Source organism: Amborella trichopoda, chromosome 5 (genome assembly GCF_054954075.1).
Source record: "Amborella trichopoda isolate Santa Cruz 75 chromosome 5, AtrichopodaSantaCruz75HAP2 v2.0, whole genome shotgun sequence".
Classification (NCBI taxonomy): Eukaryota; Viridiplantae; Streptophyta; class Magnoliopsida; order Amborellales; family Amborellaceae; genus Amborella; species Amborella trichopoda.
This window is the reverse complement of record NC_142340.1, coordinates 1972130-1989801: the sequence shown is the minus strand read 5'-3', so window position 1 is coordinate 1989801 and position 17672 is coordinate 1972130. Positions and strand designations below refer to the sequence as shown.

Sequence of the window (17672 nt, the reverse complement as noted above, 5' to 3'; positions counted from 1 at the left end):
GTTCATACAGAGCCGAGGCTCTAAACAATCAAATTAGAGCCCACCTCAAAGAATTTATTAAAAGAGATTGTTTTGATACTCAAACATGTTCAAATTGATCATCTCGAAATCAAGATGCATAAACATGAAAAAAAATGGATTTCAAGTTTTGAAAATAGTGCATCTTGTAATACATTTTTTGATTGTCAATTTTCACAATTTTCAAGTTTTCATAGATTTGCTCAATCAACATAATTTTTGTAGCTCTAAATTCTATATTTGAAGACGAAAATATATTTTAAAGCTATCATAAAGATTTTCAGAATTGAAACCACATTTCTCGACACTATTTGAAGGTACACTTTAGATTGAATGCTTAGAGCCTCAGCTTTATACAAACCACACCTTTTAGAATCATGCGATAACGTACGTCTCTGAGGGCGGAAAGAGCAACCTCTCTCTGTCCCAACACATGTAATTATGTATTTGGAGACATTTAGCCATCTAAGATCCGATGGTGGAGAGTAAGCTAATAATAATATTACAAGTTATTGCCAACTCATTTTTTGAGATATCATGACTCTTTTGTCAGCTCGTTCCAACTGTGAGATCAAGAATATATATGTCTATATCTCAAAACAAATTAATTTGGGTGCGGACACAGAAAGCTGGCCCAGTGAAAGGAAAAGATATGCATACTCTATAATAGTTTAACTATTTGATAAGTGAAAAACTACAAATTCTGTCTTGGCTAGCCTAGGCACAACTTGGGAGAGATCTTGATTCTCTCAAGTGACTAGAGCCATAAAAGTGAGAGAGATCATATGAATACACATGAAAATCGTACAACTTACTGGTTTTTTTTCTTGCACTATATCTCACCAAAGAAAATCTGGTCACTGGACAAATGGATATTTGAAACATTTTGGAAATTACAGGGACTTTCTTGGCTACCTCATGACAGAGAGAGAGAGAGAGAGAGAGAGAGAGAGAGATGAATACCGATAAAATTTGTATCAAACTATTGGTCCTTTTCTTACACTACATCTCACCAAAGAAATTCTGCTCACTAGACAAATGATATTTGAAAGATTTTGGAAGTTTAAGGGATTTCCTCTTAGCTACCTCACGGAAGAATCAGGATTTGCTATTTTTTTCTTTTCCCATGCATGCATTTGGCTGAAACTGTGATCATCATGCTAAGAAAATATTAAACAAGTTTTCTCGAGGAATCAGGCACAAATCGCCAGAGATCCACCGCTATATCAACTTCCTTTTTCTTGTGGAATTTGTACATTCGAGGCACATCGAACCTTAACTGTGAAATAAAGCAGCTCATGTCAGAAGACAGGGTAGTTGCAAAATAAGAATAAGTTTAATGATCTATTAATTGGATAAATAGCTGAACAGCAAGGGATCCTAAATGACCCACAAAATAGGGGCAGTCTCTCTCTCTCTCAACAAGACTAATCAATATGTCAGTCTATCTTTTAACTAACCTCGCATAAAACCTCCGCCCTTTCAGCAGCAAACTCTCTCAGGGCTGTTCTCTTCACATGCTATTCATTCAAGGAACAAACATATACTATTTTTAGAAACATTTTATCTGGAATACACAGTCATAACCAGACAAGATCTGCATGCTGCAAAATTTTTTGTTCTTCCAAAATGGTAAAACCAAATGTATACAGCTTGATAGCATCTAAAAATTGTAGAAGATAATCTGTAGTCTACATTCCTAGAAGGAATCCTTCAAATATCTTGTTCTTTACTCTCAATAAAATTTTTTTTTTCTTGAAGTATCATGCCATGCACTGTTACTTCATGCAAGGTGCAACATCTCTCATCCATCAAAGGGATATAACCAAAGCCTACGGGAAAATGACTTACATCTCGAGTAGTTGTTTTATGCAATGAATAGACTGCAACACTTGCCACCTGAAAAGGTATCACCTGACCGTTATACAAATAAGATGCGCATATAGAATCGCAAAGTGAAGGCTCAAATAAAACACGGCCCTCACCTTCAAAGCAGCCGAAAGAAAATCCATGTCAGAACCTTTTCTCCGTGTACCAAAGGGAGGATTCATTACAACAGTGTCAACCTTTGCACCTGTGTTGGAAAAATTGCATGAATAAGAACTTCAAAAAGGAATTAGAAAATGTGAGAACAAGGCTATTACTTCACAGAAGGTCATATATAAGTGTACTTCAAAAAACAAAAGAAAATATAAAAAGTCAACTGAAAAATGTATGACTATGTAGTGAGTGCATTAATTGCCAACTACAGACTCAAATGATTAGCAAAGGAACATTGAGGACTGTCAGGCGAACAGGACACTTTTCATTGTATTATTTTGTGATAGTTCTCTTGTAAGATGTAAATTGGTACAAAAATACTGTATGGGATCAAGAAAAACCTTGATATCAACCAGGATAAAGTATTTCCCTCTCCTGAAACTATTAAGATGCCTGACAACAGGCAACAAATACCTCATGAACAATCACTATTGAACTAAAATTCTGACATCATTGACAGTAATTTGATAAAAAAAGGTTGCAAGTCTCACCTTTCCATGATAAACTACTGATGTCGCACTGTACCAGATCCATGTCCAACTGCCCTTGTAAATGCATAGCAAATAATAGCATATTAATCTATTATATACAACTATCATAACTTCTTACTAGAAGAAACATGTGATTAAAAGTTCTGAACCCATTAATGTGGATTTGCTGATCACATAAGAGGTTGTTAAATAACAGAAGCAAAGCAGTATTAAAGCATCCTGCATATGGGGGCTTGGATTGTGTTGCTTATCATGAGTATTGACGAGAAGTAAAAAAATGCAGTTGCAGTCAATTAATTTTTGGCCTCAAATATAATTGCTAGTAAGTCAAGGTCTCAGGCCTGCCTTGGTAACAGAGTGACTTACTGCCTAGAGATCAGCAAGTGGTAGCCATTATCTAGTTGGTTATCTTACAGTTCTGGGGTTTATTGGTGTCTATTGCTGTACTTAACTAATGAAAAAAAAGGAATACCTCAAATTCTTGATAAAGCGTTCTCAAGTGATTGAAGGTCAACACTATTCCTATTACATACCTGTTTCAGAACATAGAATAGGGTCTTTCGTTGGATACTTTCTTCAATTTTAACTCATGTATAGTGAAGGACCTATCATGACAGGAGAGTATCCATGAAAAACTTCTTAAGAACCAGCATTCAATGTTACTGCTTTTCTGTTTCAACTGAATGTAATCTGTATAACTAGACACTTCCCCAAATGCTTGGAGACAGTAGATTGATTTAAGGATCCAAGAAGATTCAGCTATCATTAGAAGTATTAAAGAAATAAATTTCCATATTACTCTAACTACTATGCTGAGCTAAAAAATTTAGATATCATGAGAAGTGTTACATGAATAAAATTACAAACTAATCTAACCACTATGGTGGCTTTCAGCTCAAGCTGCTAGCATCGAACCTTAGAGGCATCATTTCCATGACTACTAAGTCTTAGACCAGCCTTGCTTGACAAAACGACTAAATGACTAAAGATCAGCGAGTGGTACCTACTATCTAGTAGGTTATCGTACAATTATGAGGATTCTTTGGTCTTTATTGCTGACTTAACTAATGGAAAAAGAGGAATACCTCAAATTCCTCGGCATTTGATAAAGCAGTCTCAAGGGATTGAGAGTCAACATCTATGCCTATTACATACCTGTTACACAACATAGAAACCTTGGGTCAGGCCGAACTGCCAAAATAATCTCAAGAAAACAGCATAAAGAACTGTCTTGGCGATGAACAAAAAGAGTGAAAACCAAAGCTTGTCAAGGAGTTCAAATGACAATGATTGTAACAGACATAATTAACCAAAATACAAAAGAACCAAAGGAGTGAACCAAAATAGTAAGACAAGACTTACTCCGCATCCAATAAAGCACTGGCTATGCCTAATGTACCACAACCACAGCCAAAGTCTGCAACCACTTTGCCAGATATATCCCCATATGTGTTCTCAGCCTAAAAAAAGTAGATGGGAAGACAATTATAAAACAAATAAAATAAAACATAAAAAAAGAAGAAAAAGTACATGAAAGAACATAATAAACCAAAACTCAAGCATTCCATGATATACATTTCCTTTTACTGATCATGGCTACACATTGTTTTGCTAACAATATGAATTTCATTGTAAGCATCTTGATTGTTCAAACCTCAAATCCTTGATAAAAGCCCTCATTTGCCATTCTATAAGTTATAATGAACAAAGGCAGAAACTTTTGGCTATCACATTGAGCTCACAAAAAACTTTTGACTTTAAATGCTTATTTTTCTTATCAATCATTTTTCTCTTTTACTCCACCAAGAATAGCAAATCAATCAAATCAGAAAAAAAACTGATTTTTATTGAAAATGGCAAAACAAGAAGAATACCAAAAACACGAATCAAAACCAAAGCAGATCAAACAGAAAAAATCCACTGCAAAATGGCATATTTTGTGTGTGTAATAAACTCAACTCACCATATATAACAACCTGGATGCAATATGGGATCCAGTAGGATATTGTTCGAGATCCACCTAAAGCACGAGTTATTCAGTGTTAATAGATGTTTTATTGAAAATTCAATAGCGAATAATAAAACAACTAACACATCCAAGATGGTCAATTCAGAGATTAGATCCATCGCTTAAGACAAGGACTCAGGCCGGGACTCGCTACAGTCCCTAGCGCAAGTCAGGTGACCAAACTCAGCCCGAGTCTGTCAGAGGCCTAGCCTAGACTTAAAAAAGTTTAACAATGAAGCCTCGGGAACTAGAGAGATTCAGCAGATTCCCAATGTTTTTGTTCCGGAATCAGGTCTGAGTAACTCAGGTGAGTTAGATTCCACCAAGTTATACATTACTGGCTGAGATTATATCAGTGAATTGGGAAAATATGCAAAATCATAACAAAACTACATCTTTATTTACTTTTTTTTTTTTCTAGTCAATCTAACTTATCATGAAGGCATTAAAGATCACTCTAGAAAGAGAATAACACAGGAAAATAAACAGCAAAGTTTACCATAAGAAGAGAATCATAAGGGATTTAAGAAGTCCGGAGCTAGTAATCAGCATAACAAACGATTGAGCCAATATTTGGAGTGTTACTCCCTATTTTTTTGGAACTTCACCATGGAGATTTATGTTGCTTCATTTGAGTTGGATACAAATACTTAGCATCATCAATTTGATCATAGTTATAAATTTAACAAAAGAACTAAACATGGTAATCAGAACACGAGAACAATTTTTTTCATATAAAAATCAAATCTCTCTCTCTCTCTCTCTCTCTAAAATCAAAATATGAAAAAACTCTCTCTAAAAATGACAAAGCTTTATCACTTTCTGAAAAATGACGATAGCTATCTCTCTCTCTAAAAATGACAACTTTATCACTTCTGAAGAATGATAATTTTATAACTTTCTGAAGAATGACAGATCTGTCTTTCTCTCTCGATCGACAGTCTTACCAACTCTCACTCTCTCACTCACTCAACTAAGTTAACATATATCACGCGGAAGTGAGTGAAGCCGGCAACGAAACTTCGGTGAAAACCCAAATTCCACTAAAACACCATTGTTTTCAATTTGCAATAAATGGAGTAAAATTCATGAGAAAATACCTTTGGATTGGTGAACTGCTTCAGATTTCCGAGAAGGATTTCTAATTGCTTCAGTTTCATCCTGAACTGGCAAAGATTCTAAAGAACACAACGATAAAAAGGAGACAGAGAGAGAGAGAGAGGGGGAGGAAGGGGGGACTTTTTTGAACAGGGATATTTACACTCTAGAGAGAGAGGGGATGGCGCTTAGAGAGAGATTGTGGGCTTAGATATTGGCTGAGACACTGGAATCAATTTTAAGCCTGATCGTAGATCAGAAGGTAATTTCCACCGTCACATAATGAGCATGAATGGCGGATTGGTTCTATCGACCTTTGTTGTGGATTTGAAAGTTTGTCAATCCGAAAGTAAGTTTTAGATTGGACTGCGTGCGATACCATCCCTTTAGGACGGAGAATGGGTTGATTCAGGTCCGGATTCACCAGGATACGGATATACATCCAAAAGGTCAATATAGGATCAGCATTTGGATCCACACCTGATTGGATTTAGGATTTCCACATCAGATTCGGATTCCACATCAGATTCGGATTCAAAGAGTTTGCATGGGATCATGATTCGAATCAACACCCGATCAAATCTAAAAAATATTTTATATAATAGAATATCAAACAAAAAATATTATATATATATATATATAAAATTGAATCAAATTCGGATTAAATCTACCTTTACCTGATCCAATTCGAAACACAACTGGCTCCAAATTTTGGATTTGGATAACAATCCATCGGATTCAAGTCTTGGATCCATACTGGTCCAGCTGCGGTCCAAAATTCGAGTTTCGAATCCCAAGCAAGTAAACTCAGCCTTGATCTCCATTCTTATAATATTACCAAATGAGTATAAAAAGTTAGTAATGAGCTGGGTAGCCCAGTTTAGCCTGGTTTGTCTCAAGCCCGCTTCCTTGATAAACTAGGTGAAACAATCCTAAAATTTCAAAAAAAAAAAAAAAAAAGGAAAAAAGATGCTTTTAAATAGGCGATGGTCTGTTTGAGTATGATGGTCCTTGGGGACCATCACTATTTTCAAAAGTTTTTACTTGGTTTAAACTTTTGCTTGCTGCTTTTGCCTGCAGGCTTGCTTTTGCTTGCTGCTGCTTTTGCCTGCTGCAGCTTGCAGTTTGCCACGTCCTTTAGTGGACATGGTTTTCGTATGTTAAAAGCAGACTTTTAGACTCTTAACGCAGCACCTCAGGTATGAGGTAGAGCGTAATAAAATAATATAATAATACGTTATAAGAATTTAAATAAGGGAGGTGAGCACTCCCACCCTAGAAAATTTTGAGATCTCTTTCTCTCTCTGATCGAAACACAGTGAACTCTTCTCTCGAACCGAATTTTTATTGGAAGCTCCCTCTCAAATATTTGTGAGTAAGTGACATCGTCTTTCTGAAAAATAGTCTGTTTTTAATAAATAGTGATATTTACGTCCAGCATCTTTATTTTATAAGTTTTGTGTGTAAGTGACCTCATTGTCTCGAAAAATAATCCATTCTTTTTAAAAATGAAATGAAATAATTATTTTTGCTTATTATCATGAATTTTACGCGCGATAAATTTTATGCGCACGTGACCTCATTATCTTGAAAAATAATCTTTTTAATAAAAATTGTGATATTTTATCTATATTAGAAATTTGAATGCTGTAAATTATGAAAAATAAATTTATTTATTTTTCTTGTCTATTGTTAGAAATAAATGTGATATTTCTGCTTTTAGTAAAATTGTGATATTTCTTTCTACTGTTTTGAATATTTAGACATTGTAAAATTCATGTGCAAATGACTGCCTTATTATTTAAAAATTGACATTTTTGCAATTGATTATAGTATTGTTGTGAAATGTTTATTTGTGGATTGATATCCCATAAATTGTGATAATTCCGTATTCTTGAATTTCTATAAGAGTTTTTCTATACATATTAAATTGGCAATTATGCTAGAATGCCTTTACAAACTGCTACCTATCTAAATTTGAGCCCAAAATATTTGATTGGTTATTTTTGAAATGTTATAGAGAGTGACTGTTATTAATGGTTTAAGTGAAATTCATATTAATGATTTCAGTGATATGTTGAGTACATGATATTGCTGCTTTCGAATGTTTAAAGAGATTCAGAAATAATTTAAGTATGCAAGTGGACTCATCCGGTTCGCCGGTGAGGTATAAGTGGACCTATCTGAGACGCCGGTAGGGATTAAGTGGACTCATCCGGTACGCCGCTGAGGTATAAGTGGACCTGCAGGGATTAAGTGGACCTATCTGGGATGCCGATAGGGATTAAGTGGACCCATCAGGACGCTGATGGGGTATATAGGTGACCTACTTGGGACGCCAGTAGGGTATTTTGTGAAATCCTTTGAATTATGCACTGCCGTTAAAAGTGTTATAAGCATTTCAATTACTCGGATTATACTTAATTATGCATTTATTGAAAGTGAAGCTGTTGATGCATTTATGTTAATAGATCTCGCCTTGGAAAATATTGATATCTTTGAATCATGATTATTTTTAAGATTATGATGATCACTTACTGAGTAGCCAAACTCATCAAACTATGGTAAACATTTTTTTCAGGATAACTGCGGATTCATTTTGAGTGCTAGTCAAGATCAACCTTGGAAGATACTGTTGTTGTGCTAGCTTTCTTTATTTACTTTGTAAGACCTCGCCATTGTAAATTTGTCCTATCAATAGATGTATATATGTTTTGTCTGTCACATCTGAAGAATAACAGTACTGTAAATTCTTGGGGTGTGACAGTAGGTCTGGGGCAATACACTGAGTGGCCCAATTCCTATGCCTAGATTTTTACTTTTATTTTATCTTTTATTTTTATTTTTCTTAGTCTATTAGGCCGGTCCCAACCCAATCTGCGCCAGGTTAAATGTGGCCTTGCCAGTCCAGCCCGGCCCGTTCCGGGCCCATACAAGCAATCAACTTCAACTGCGTAACTCTTTCAAGTCTTCTTAGCACTTACCATTAATTATTCATTCCGTTCTGTTTGTGAGATTCTCTCAGTCGAAGAGCTTCCCGTTTTGTTCACTTCTCTGACAAAGAGGTCTTTTCGTATACCGGAGAGCCCTCTCTCTCATTAAACCATACAGAGAAACCTCCCTTAAAGAAGCAGGCCATGAAAATGTCGAGGCCAAAACCAAAGATCGGAACACTAGGGCAATTCCTGATCCTTTCCATTGCCCTGCTTTTCCTGTTCCTCTTCATCCAGTCCCCTAATTACGTCTGCAAATACCCTCCTCCTGACCCCTTTTACAGGCCTCAGTTTTCAGCAGTTGAAGGTCTTGACTCTGATTATGGATCTCTCGGTGTTCCATGGTGTAAGTTTGAGCTCTCTTTACTGTTACTTTCCATGGATTCTTGTATCCTGATCTGGATGTTTTTCTCTCTTGAAATCTTAAATATCTTCTTCTTGAAAGAGTCCTAATCTGCGTAATTATGGAGCACTAGAACTTTATCTTTTGGATTCTTCATGTAAAATTCTTTTCAGATCTTTCGAATGCTTGAGCTCTAAACATTGATGCATGGATTTTTTAAGTTAAAAGGGGAAGTGGAACTAGGGTTTCAGGCAAAAAATTCATCCGATTAGTATGGGTAATCTTAAAATCCCGAAATTTTGGCTTGTGATAGAGGTTGCAGGCAAATAGACAACTGTACATAAACTGAGAAAATGCCTCCAAGAGCACTAGTAATGGCTTGTAGTGATAGCTGAAATTATATAACAAGACCTTTTGTGAATAGTTTGGAATTATTGGAACTAATTACGGATTGTGAGTTACCTACAAGAACAAACCATATGATCAGTTCGACCTCTTATCGAAGAGCTCCATGTGCAGAAGACTCAAGCTTTTCAAGGATTAAGCTTTCTGTGGAAGAAATGGCTGCAACTACTTATAAGAATTATCCTAGGACTACATGAGCCAATAATTTCAAGTTCTGAAAAAATCCAATAATTTGGTTTTGGCATAAAAATTGCAATACCTCATTTTGACAACATGAGAATTAAAAGTAAATAAGTGATTATAAGAGCAATATAATCACATATAAAAAGAATCTGAAAGAGTTAAAGAATCAAAGTTCTGCGTACAGCATAAAGCGATTCAATTTGTCTTAAAAATCCCAAGTCTGCATGTTAGGAAAATGAAAAAATAAACCGAAATTATGGCCCCAGTTATTTGTTTCATTTGGATTTTGCAATCAACTTTGATTTATTTTCCTCTTTGGTTGAATGATTTATGCTTGGAAAATTATCTCGTGCTTTGTTTTACCTCATGCACTAATCTTTGGCAAAAGGCAGATCGAAACATGGACTAACAGTCAAATGGACAACAAAGGATCTGCTTCGGGGCTTAGAAGAATTTGTGCCAATATATGAGACTCGGCCTATCAAGAATAACATGTATGGGATGGGTTTTGACCACAGCTTTGGGCTTTGGTTCATTGCTCGATGGTTGAAGCCTGACTTGATGATCGAGAGTGGAGCCTTCAAGGGTCACTCGACATGGGTTCTTCGACAGGCCATGCCTGAAGCAGCCATCATTTCTCTATCCCCGAGGCACCCAGAAAAATACCTGAGGAAGGAGCCTGCCTATGTTGATGGAAACTGTACATATTTTGCGGGCAAGGACTTTGTGGATTTTGGGAGTGTTGATTGGAATAACATTTTAAACAAGCATGGGGTTACTGATCTCAGTAGAGTCCTTGTGTTCTTTGATGATCACCAAAATGAACTGAAAAGGTAAGCACTTTTTGATCTCAGTAAGCATCTCTCTCTCTCTCTCTCTCTCTCTCTCTCTCTCTTTGTTGCTTTCCTTCGATCAATTTTCGATTGAGAATGGCTCTTTTTGCATTAATGTTGCAGACTGAAGCAGGCCTTAAAAGCAGGTTTTACACACTTGGTCTTTGAGGATAACTATGATACTGGTACAGGGGATCATTATTCCTTTAGACAAATGTGTGATCAGTTCTACATAAAAGGTGTGCTTGCTTTTCCGTCCAAAATGTTTGGTAGTATGTTATGTTATTTCCTTGATTAGAAACAGTCAATTTTTTGCCTGTCCTTTTTGGTGTGTTCTGAGTCAAAACTCAATTATGGACTTTCTTTGACTTGAAATGATCTACTATTTTTTTCCTTGTTGTTGTGTCAAATCCTGTATTTTTTTTCCCACTTCAAAAAAGCAGTTATGTATTGTGTCTCCTAGTTTAGAAAAAATGACTATATTCTACTGTGCTTTGATATCAATGGAAAACACCCATTGAATGGCTTTATGTCATACTCTATGACATAACTGGAATTACCAAAAAATCCATGTTATCATCATTTGTCCTGTATTTGCCTCTATTCTCCGAATTTATAGTGGTTTGACTAAGGACTATCCCTCTAGAAGATGGAAGGTCCTCAGTTATATGTCATAAGGCTTTTAAGAGGACCTCTATGCTCCAAATATATGTTGGTTCTTAATTCTTCTGTTTGAGCTTGCTTTATACACTCACAGGTATATGGACATTTGTCTTGGTAATTTATTGTGTTTGATTTATTAGAGTTTGGTCAGCATTTTGCTTCTGTTGTTATATGTTGTAATTTGTTCTTCAGGTGGTGGGCATAGCTGCTTTAGGGATAGTGATGAAGCAAGAACTCGAGAGAAAAGAAGGAAGTTTTGGGAGAAGGCTGTAGATATAGAAGAGCTCTGTGGACCTGGTGATGCATGGTGGGGTGTTAGAGGAGATATGCGAGATAATTTCAATCACAGTAATAAGGCAATCTCTCTTTCCAAACATTTCGAGAACAGTAGGTTTGTGGAGTCGGTGCTTGATGTATATTGGGAGCTCCCACCTGTAGCAGGCACTTCTCTCACTCATCAAACTAGGTATGATCCTGCCCGTGCAACTGTTCCCATTGTTGAAGATGGACGGTATGGATTGTTTCAGAAGCTTGGACTGACCAGGTTGGAGACTTCTGTTTTCAATGGATACACCCAGATGGTCTATCTACAAATATCTCGACCAGATTCATGAACATTGCTTGGTTAAAATGGCTGAGTCTTTATCTCCAGGCTGGCACCTATTTCTTTTGTTTAGCTTGTCTTTTTTATTAAGCAGCTCTTTCCTTTTCTGATGCATATGTAACATTTTCTCAAATTGAATGTTTTTCCATTGGTGAAAGATCTGCATGCCAAGCATGCCTGGTTTCAACATTATCCAATGGATAGGTCTAAATTGTCCAGTAGAAGGCAACTTCAGATACTTTCCCCAAAAGTAGAGGTATTTGCAATTAATGCAAGAGTATTTCAGTATACATCTAACAGTTTCATGTTGGTCTGGATTGATCCGGCTTGAGAAATGGACCTTTGGGAATGTCTTAGTTCCGGTATGGGTTTTCCACGTATTGGTCAGTGGAGAAATTTAAGCAGCCTATCATGCATAACTGAATAAAAGAGAAATGTGCCTGGACATACTTTTTATACATTTCCATGCAAGCAAATATTTTACATATGCATATCCGTACATGTTTAGTAGTATTCAGTAACTATTGGAAAAATGAAAGCAAATATTTAGTGTTTTTTAAGGATCACGTAACTGGCTTCACAAGTCTAGTATATTTCCTTTTTGTTTCATTGCCACCTTTAGCAACAATGTGGCCACTCTCAAGATTACAGTCATTTCACCCCTGCAAGTACCCCCAATGATTTGTTCTTCGTATGATTGCTTCCATTCTGACTAAAAAAAAAAGGTAACTTACACAGAAAAGTGTTTGTGTATCTTCTTGCTCAAGCTATTTCAACCAGAACCAATAAAATGCCACTACTATGTCGTACATGTTACAATATGACTGCAACAACACTTGGGCACCCCAGTGTTACTTTTAGAACTTCCACTGTGTGAATTTTAAGAAATATACTTATGAAATACTTACAACCATTTATGTTTAAGAATATCTTATGCTATTTGAATATTTGCTCACGAAAAATTTTTTTATCATATACTATCATCACACAAAAAATTGTAAGGGAATGGTTACTCCTATCATGCACGATTGTTACATGCTGTTCATACTTTTCAGGGACCAATTCTGAATTAGATTGTATCAGGCCTCTGATGAAGGTGAATATCTGCACACACGAGCCGCTTTATAGACAAGACCTTGCCGGCAAAAATAATCATTTTGTGGACTACAATGCCTGTCTTCTGAACAAATACACAAACCCTCCAATGCGCACCCATCACTCTTGGGAGTTTCTGTCCCAAATAGTATCTCATCAGACCACTTACTCGAAAACACACCATCTGGATCTATCCTCTTTTTAGCAGCAACAAAATCCTTAAACTTCGGATATTTTTGTTGCACCCCAGCAAAAGCGAGCTTCCTATTCTTGGCCCAGTGTGGCTTTGCAGAGTATTTAAAGAAAGCCATTTGTTCCACTTCTTCCCATACATCCTGATTTAACCTAGGTGTCAAAGGTGAATCTGCTCGATAGTAATTGAAATCCACGACAACAGAGTCCTCTGACTGGCCTAGATAGGCATCAGATGCCTTTATAAACCTTATTAAGAACCCATTGTATATGTCGACTCCGCAAAAGTTCTCAGGTTTCAGGTCTCTTAGTTTCTTCACATCTATGATGAAGTCTCGGAAGTTGGGTGCTGGAAATATAGCAGTTGTTTCATAGAAGAAGAGTCCTTTGATTCTTGGGTCCCATGGACATGTGTCAGTGCTTGTCTCGGGTGAATTCAAGCAAGAACCAGAGGCTTGCATTTTTCCCTGCATACCCACAACTGGGTAACCAGTGAAAATCAAATCATTGTTTTTCAAACCGTTGGCTATTACTTGCTTATATGCCAGTTCAGTCGCTGCCATCAAACATTTCCCTTTGACATTCTTTGTTGACTCAAGTGCCTTCTCTGTACAATCACATAGGGAGAAAAGGTTTATCAGTAGAAAAACCAGTTATTGGTCTACTAGTTACTCTTTCAGGGTTTAGTTGCTGTCTCATGTGTGCGTGGATTATGAAAACCAAATGGTGCAACTTAGATTACGACGAAAATAGTGTTGTATGGAATGATAGAGAGATATGCTTGGTGCTAGAGTCGGTAACACTAGGTTGATAATTTGTCAAAAGCACCTTGGTGGTAGAGATGAGGGGCTCAGATGACCGAGGAAAAGAGAAACATTTTCAGTAAAGTGTAGATACAAAGTGAGAATATATGAAATATTTTCAGTAAAGTGCAGATACAATGTGAGAATATATGCCAGGTTATGCCGAGAAGTTTAAGGAAATACAATGACAGTGGCAGTTGTGAACATAATGGTTCTAGAAATATTGGATTGGGATGAGAGAATCAATAGGAAAGGATATATCCTTTGTTGTTGGTAAAATGGTTAGTGTTGTTGATAAACTCTGTGAAACTTGCTAAAGTTTAGGCTGAGAGATCTTCTCTAGTTAGAGTTTGCTTATGCATAGTCATGTAACCATCCATAAATCTTAGTAAACCTCTCTCGTCACATTCTCTATTAGAGAGAGAGAGAGTGTGTGTATGTGTATGTGCGACAGAGTTGTATGTTGAAAATTGTACCTGTGGATCTCACTGCAGCAGAGACTAAAGCACCATTGGGGCGAAAGCCAAGGAAGTCATTTACACCATTTCCGCAAGTGTTTAGGGGCACTCTATCATCAGACTTGTACACAACCTTCTTCTGAGATGGGTACCAGGTGATATCTGCGAATTCGTGTTTCTTTGCATGATCCATGAATTCTTCTTCGAGAAGGGTGTCGTCTTTGTATAAATTGGTTACACTTCGCTTGAATACAGGCTCTAGAGACAGTTTTACCTGTGAATGAGAATCCCAGGTGAGAACACATTATGAAATATATGCAAGTAGTGCCCATATGTTTAGAGTGCTACTGTGCACCCCAGGGAGCATATTATACAGTTGATTTGGGGATAAAACAGCTTGGGAAGACTTTTGCGATCTGAAATTCTGGGATCCATCTAAGAATCCTAGGATGATTATTCTTATTAAACAAATGGAATTTGAGTTCTTCAATACTTGGATCTCATCCTCAATGATTTGGATGGTCTACGCTGATTTTTCAGGCATATGTGGGGTGTGATTTGAAGTTCTTTTGTTTAGGACTTTAGTTGCTTGGTTAAAGAGGTTAAATCGATTTCTGGTCCTAAAAAAATACTCCCAGAGTGGGTTTTATCCAAGGAATAAATGGATAGCATTGCTTTCATGGAGCATAGAATCTTTAGATCCATTTATTACGTACAAACAATTGGGATTATATTTTAGTTTTCAATACAGGGTGTGTTTGGAGAGAGTTCACATTTGAAACCGTTTTGTAGGAGTGGACATGTCTATTTTAGGGGTTCAGCATCAACTTGGTGCTAGTGAGAATGGACCTCATCTCTCTCTCTCTCTCTCTCTGAGGGCTGCGAATTTTCCTGATTTGGATCTGAAACTGAATTTCAGACCCTAACTGGATCCAGGTATAGATCTAATATTTGGATCGGCCGGGTTGGATCCGCATCCAAAATCTGTAGAGTTGGATCCGATGCCAGATCCGACCCAATTATTGAAATATTATATGTTGTTTTATATATACACACATATATTATATTATTTCCATAAATATAAAATAATATATAAAATATTTTTTTGTATTTGATTGGGTCTGGATTTGGATAGGGATCCCATGCATATTTTTTTATCTGGATTAGGATACTAATATTCTGGATCTAATCAGGTCTGGAATTGGATCTGAATCCCATGTATCCTTTCGTATCCAAATCCAGATGCCATGGATATAGACCCATTCTCAGCCCTACCCTTTTGAGACATACGTCTGCATGCATCCATATCCATGTGTGCATGCATCCATATCCATGTACGCATGCAAACAAAATACAGACATGCACACAAACGTACCTTTGAAATGGCCCCTAACACACCAAGCGAGACCGTAACCCCATTTAACAGCGGGTGACTGATATCCATCTCTACGACCTTTGCGTAACCTTCAGAAGCCGATGCGGGGACAACCATTCGGAGCTCTACAACATAGTCATGGACACCTCCACCTTTACCCCACCAAGAGCTACCATGTGCCCCTGTACTGATGATCCCACCTAAACTAGCCCCCTCCCAATAAGGAGATGCAACAAGGCTGAGCCCCTCCTCTTCCAACTTATCGATCAGGGTCCTTAATCCAACCCCTGAATCAACTGTGACTGTGGATTTACCTATGTCGACCTCTATACCGGAATTGTATTTTCTGGTGCTTATAATTACGGAATTCTCAGGTAGATCAGGACATGCTAGTTTTGGTATAGTGTGGGAAAATCCGCTGACTACCTTGACTTTAAGTTTTTGCCTTACAGCTTCAGCTATGGTGGATCTGAGCTCTTCTTCGGTCGTGGGGTAGAAGGCTTTCAAAGCTTTGCATGGTCTCCTATCACCCCATGTGCCATAGCCATTGGTGAGGTTGCAGCCGATGGTGTCGCATGTCAAGGGTGGTGCAGGAGGTTTGGCAAAAGTTGTGGTGGCTGATAGAAATATTGTTAGGGTTAGGAGGGAGTTGAGGAAGGCCATGGTTCATCTTCTTATTGGCAGGATTGTTGGCTTTTGTTGGATGAGAGAGTAGAGAGAGAGAAGAGGGGGAGATGGGGTTCTTCTATTTCACTGCAAGCCATGAGAGAAAGAGAAGGATTTTCGTTTCATTGACTTTGAGAGAGAGGTCTCTCATTCACTGAGAGAGAGACGGAGTCGTTTAAATGCCAGAAATGAGAGAGAGACGAGCGTTTCTTCTGTTTCACTTAGAGAGAGAGAAGGTTTTTATCTGCAAGGAGAGAGAGAGGGGGGTTCCTTCTGTTTCACTTAGAGAGAGAGAGAGGGGAGAAGGGCTTCTTTTGTTTCACTGCAAGAGAGAGAGAGACAGTAAGAGGGGCCTTTCTTTTGTTTCACTGCAAGGAATTGGAAAGAGAGAGGTGCCTTTCTTTTGTTTCACTGCAAGCAATTGGACAGAGAGAGGGGCCTTTCTTCTGTTTCAATGCAAGCAAGCAAGCAATTGGACAGAGAGATGGGGCATTCTTTTGTTTCTCTTGAAGCAATTTTTGGGGTGGTTCCCAATTGAGAATTTAATTAGCCAAATTTGGAGGGCCCATGTTTTGTCTCAAGAGGTTCAATATAAGCTGGACTTTTGGCTTTTAGTACCACATTTTTCATCAAAATCTTTTTAAGCAATTCTCTCTTGTTGGTGGGTGGGACGTATAGTGCTACGGGCTGAGTTCTTTGACTCTTTGATTGGCACTTCAGAGCATTATGTAGGGCTAACTCTGGCCTTTTCTGAGTTCTTTTTTCTTGGTATCCTCATAATTATTTTAGGTTTGAAAATTATTCCTATCATTATGTAGAGACAAGGCAAAATGGAAATTATATATTCTTTTTGAACAGTTAATAAATGAAATAGAAGAATACTTATTCCATTCTATAATACGTATATTAAGCTATATTAAGGATTAGGTATCTGTTGTTAAATTAAACTACACCCTATTGCTCGAGAGTATAGGGCAGGTAATTGTGAAAGAGATTGCGTATTGTGTAGGGTAAATATAGTGGAGCTTTCAAATATAAATATAAAAGATTTATTTCCTTTATTTAATTGTAAAACTATTATTTAATAAAAGGGAGTCACAATAAAGAATTTACATTTTTCGAGATGGCAATTGATGATAAAGCCGAACCCCTCTCAACAAGGGTATATGCTATATCACTAGCCTCTCTATACACATGATGAAAAGAAACCGCAAGGGATCCCACCAAGTCAAGAACTTGTAATCAAATCAATCTCAACTGCCAAAGCACGCATTGCACCATTTGATTACATTCCATGAATCACCTTTTATATGGCAAAAATTCCCAACATTATTCTCTTTAAAGATATTTGATCCATGAAGAGCTGAGAATTCAGCTAAATTGGCACTATTGACCCCACATAGG

The 17672-nt window shown here is 37.2% G+C and overlaps 3 protein-coding genes across 13 annotated transcripts; 1 reads left to right on the top strand and 2 right to left on the bottom strand.

Annotated features, from left to right (window-relative positions):
* Positions 1-671: 671 nt before the first annotated feature.
* On the bottom strand, positions 672-5864 carry LOC18426702 (S-adenosyl-L-methionine-dependent methyltransferases superfamily protein). Of its 8 annotated transcripts, none has more exons than XM_088866733.1 (10): positions 5658-5864; positions 4513-4569; positions 3912-4009; positions 3635-3704; positions 3083-3154; positions 2550-2603; positions 2004-2092; positions 1870-1917; positions 1479-1538; positions 672-1297 (listed from the first exon to the last, which is right to left on the bottom strand). In XM_088866733.1, exons 6-10 carry the CDS (start codon positions 2590-2592, stop codon positions 1190-1192), a joined length of 348 nt encoding a protein of 115 aa, XP_088722859.1. In that variant the 5' UTR covers positions 2593-2603; positions 3083-3154; positions 3635-3704; positions 3912-4009; positions 4513-4569; positions 5658-5864; the 3' UTR covers positions 672-1189. The 8 variants fall into 8 exon arrangements, 7 of the variants coding, with proteins under 7 accessions (XP_088722859.1, XP_088722861.1, XP_006833407.1 ...); XM_088866735.1 differs by having other exon boundaries at positions 2550-2598; XR_016055570.1 differs by lacking the exon at positions 3083-3154.
* A 2970-nt stretch (positions 5865-8834) lies between these two features.
* Positions 8835-11969, top strand: LOC18426701 (DNA-directed RNA polymerase subunit beta). Of its 2 annotated transcripts, none has more exons than XM_020662644.2 (4): positions 8835-8994; positions 9972-10412; positions 10536-10651; positions 11268-11969. In XM_020662644.2, the coding sequence occupies exons 1-4, from the start codon at positions 8990-8992 to the stop codon at positions 11687-11689; spliced, it is 984 nt and encodes a 327-aa protein (XP_020518303.1). In that variant the 5' UTR covers positions 8835-8989; the 3' UTR covers positions 11690-11969. The 2 variants fall into 2 exon arrangements, with proteins under 2 accessions (XP_020518303.1, XP_006833406.3); XM_006833343.4 differs by having other exon boundaries at positions 9968-10412.
* Positions 11970-12449: 480 nt separating this feature from the next.
* GULLO3 (D-arabinono-1,4-lactone oxidase family protein) lies at positions 12450-16776 on the bottom strand. Of its 3 annotated transcripts, none has more exons than XM_006833342.4 (3): positions 15603-16776; positions 14246-14501; positions 12450-13573 (listed from the first exon to the last, which is right to left on the bottom strand). In XM_006833342.4, the coding sequence occupies exons 1-3, from the start codon at positions 16263-16265 to the stop codon at positions 12759-12761; spliced, it is 1734 nt and encodes a 577-aa protein (XP_006833405.1). In that variant the 5' UTR covers positions 16266-16776; the 3' UTR covers positions 12450-12758. The 3 variants fall into 3 exon arrangements, with proteins under 3 accessions (XP_006833405.1, XP_020518302.1, XP_088722858.1); XM_020662643.2 differs by having other exon boundaries at positions 15681-16776; XM_088866732.1 differs by having other exon boundaries at positions 16029-16543.
* Positions 16777-17672: the final 896 nt, after the last annotated feature.

Excerpts from the sequence above, each read along its gene's own strand:
- LOC18426702 (XM_006833344.4), bottom strand. The coding sequence starts at position 5,717 with ATGAAACTGAAGCAATTAGAAATCCTTCTCGGAAATCTGAAGCAGTTC. Across the intron at positions 4,570-5,657 it reads AGCAGTTCACCAATCCAAAG|GTGGATCTCGAACAATATCC; the intron begins GTATTTTCTCAT and ends CTCGTGCTTTAG. Across the intron at positions 1,298-1,478 it reads GGGCGGAGGTTTTATGCGAG|TTAAGGTTCGATGTGCCTCG; the intron begins GTTAGTTAAAAG and ends TTTATTTCACAG.
- LOC18426701 (XM_020662644.2), top strand. Across the intron at positions 10,413-10,535 it reads CACCAAAATGAACTGAAAAG|ACTGAAGCAGGCCTTAAAAG; the intron begins GTAAGCACTTTT and ends TTAATGTTGCAG. Across the intron at positions 10,652-11,267 it reads TGATCAGTTCTACATAAAAG|GTGGTGGGCATAGCTGCTTT; the intron begins GTGTGCTTGCTT and ends TTTGTTCTTCAG.
- GULLO3 (XM_006833342.4), bottom strand. The coding sequence starts at position 16,265 with ATGGCCTTCCTCAACTCCCTCCTAACCCTAACAATATTTCTATCAGCC. Across the intron at positions 14,502-15,602 it reads TGTTAGGGGCCATTTCAAAG|GTAAAACTGTCTCTAGAGCC; the intron begins GTACGTTTGTGT and ends TCTCATTCACAG. Across the intron at positions 13,574-14,245 it reads TGCTGCAGTGAGATCCACAG|AGAAGGCACTTGAGTCAACA; the intron begins GTACAATTTTCA and ends GTGATTGTACAG.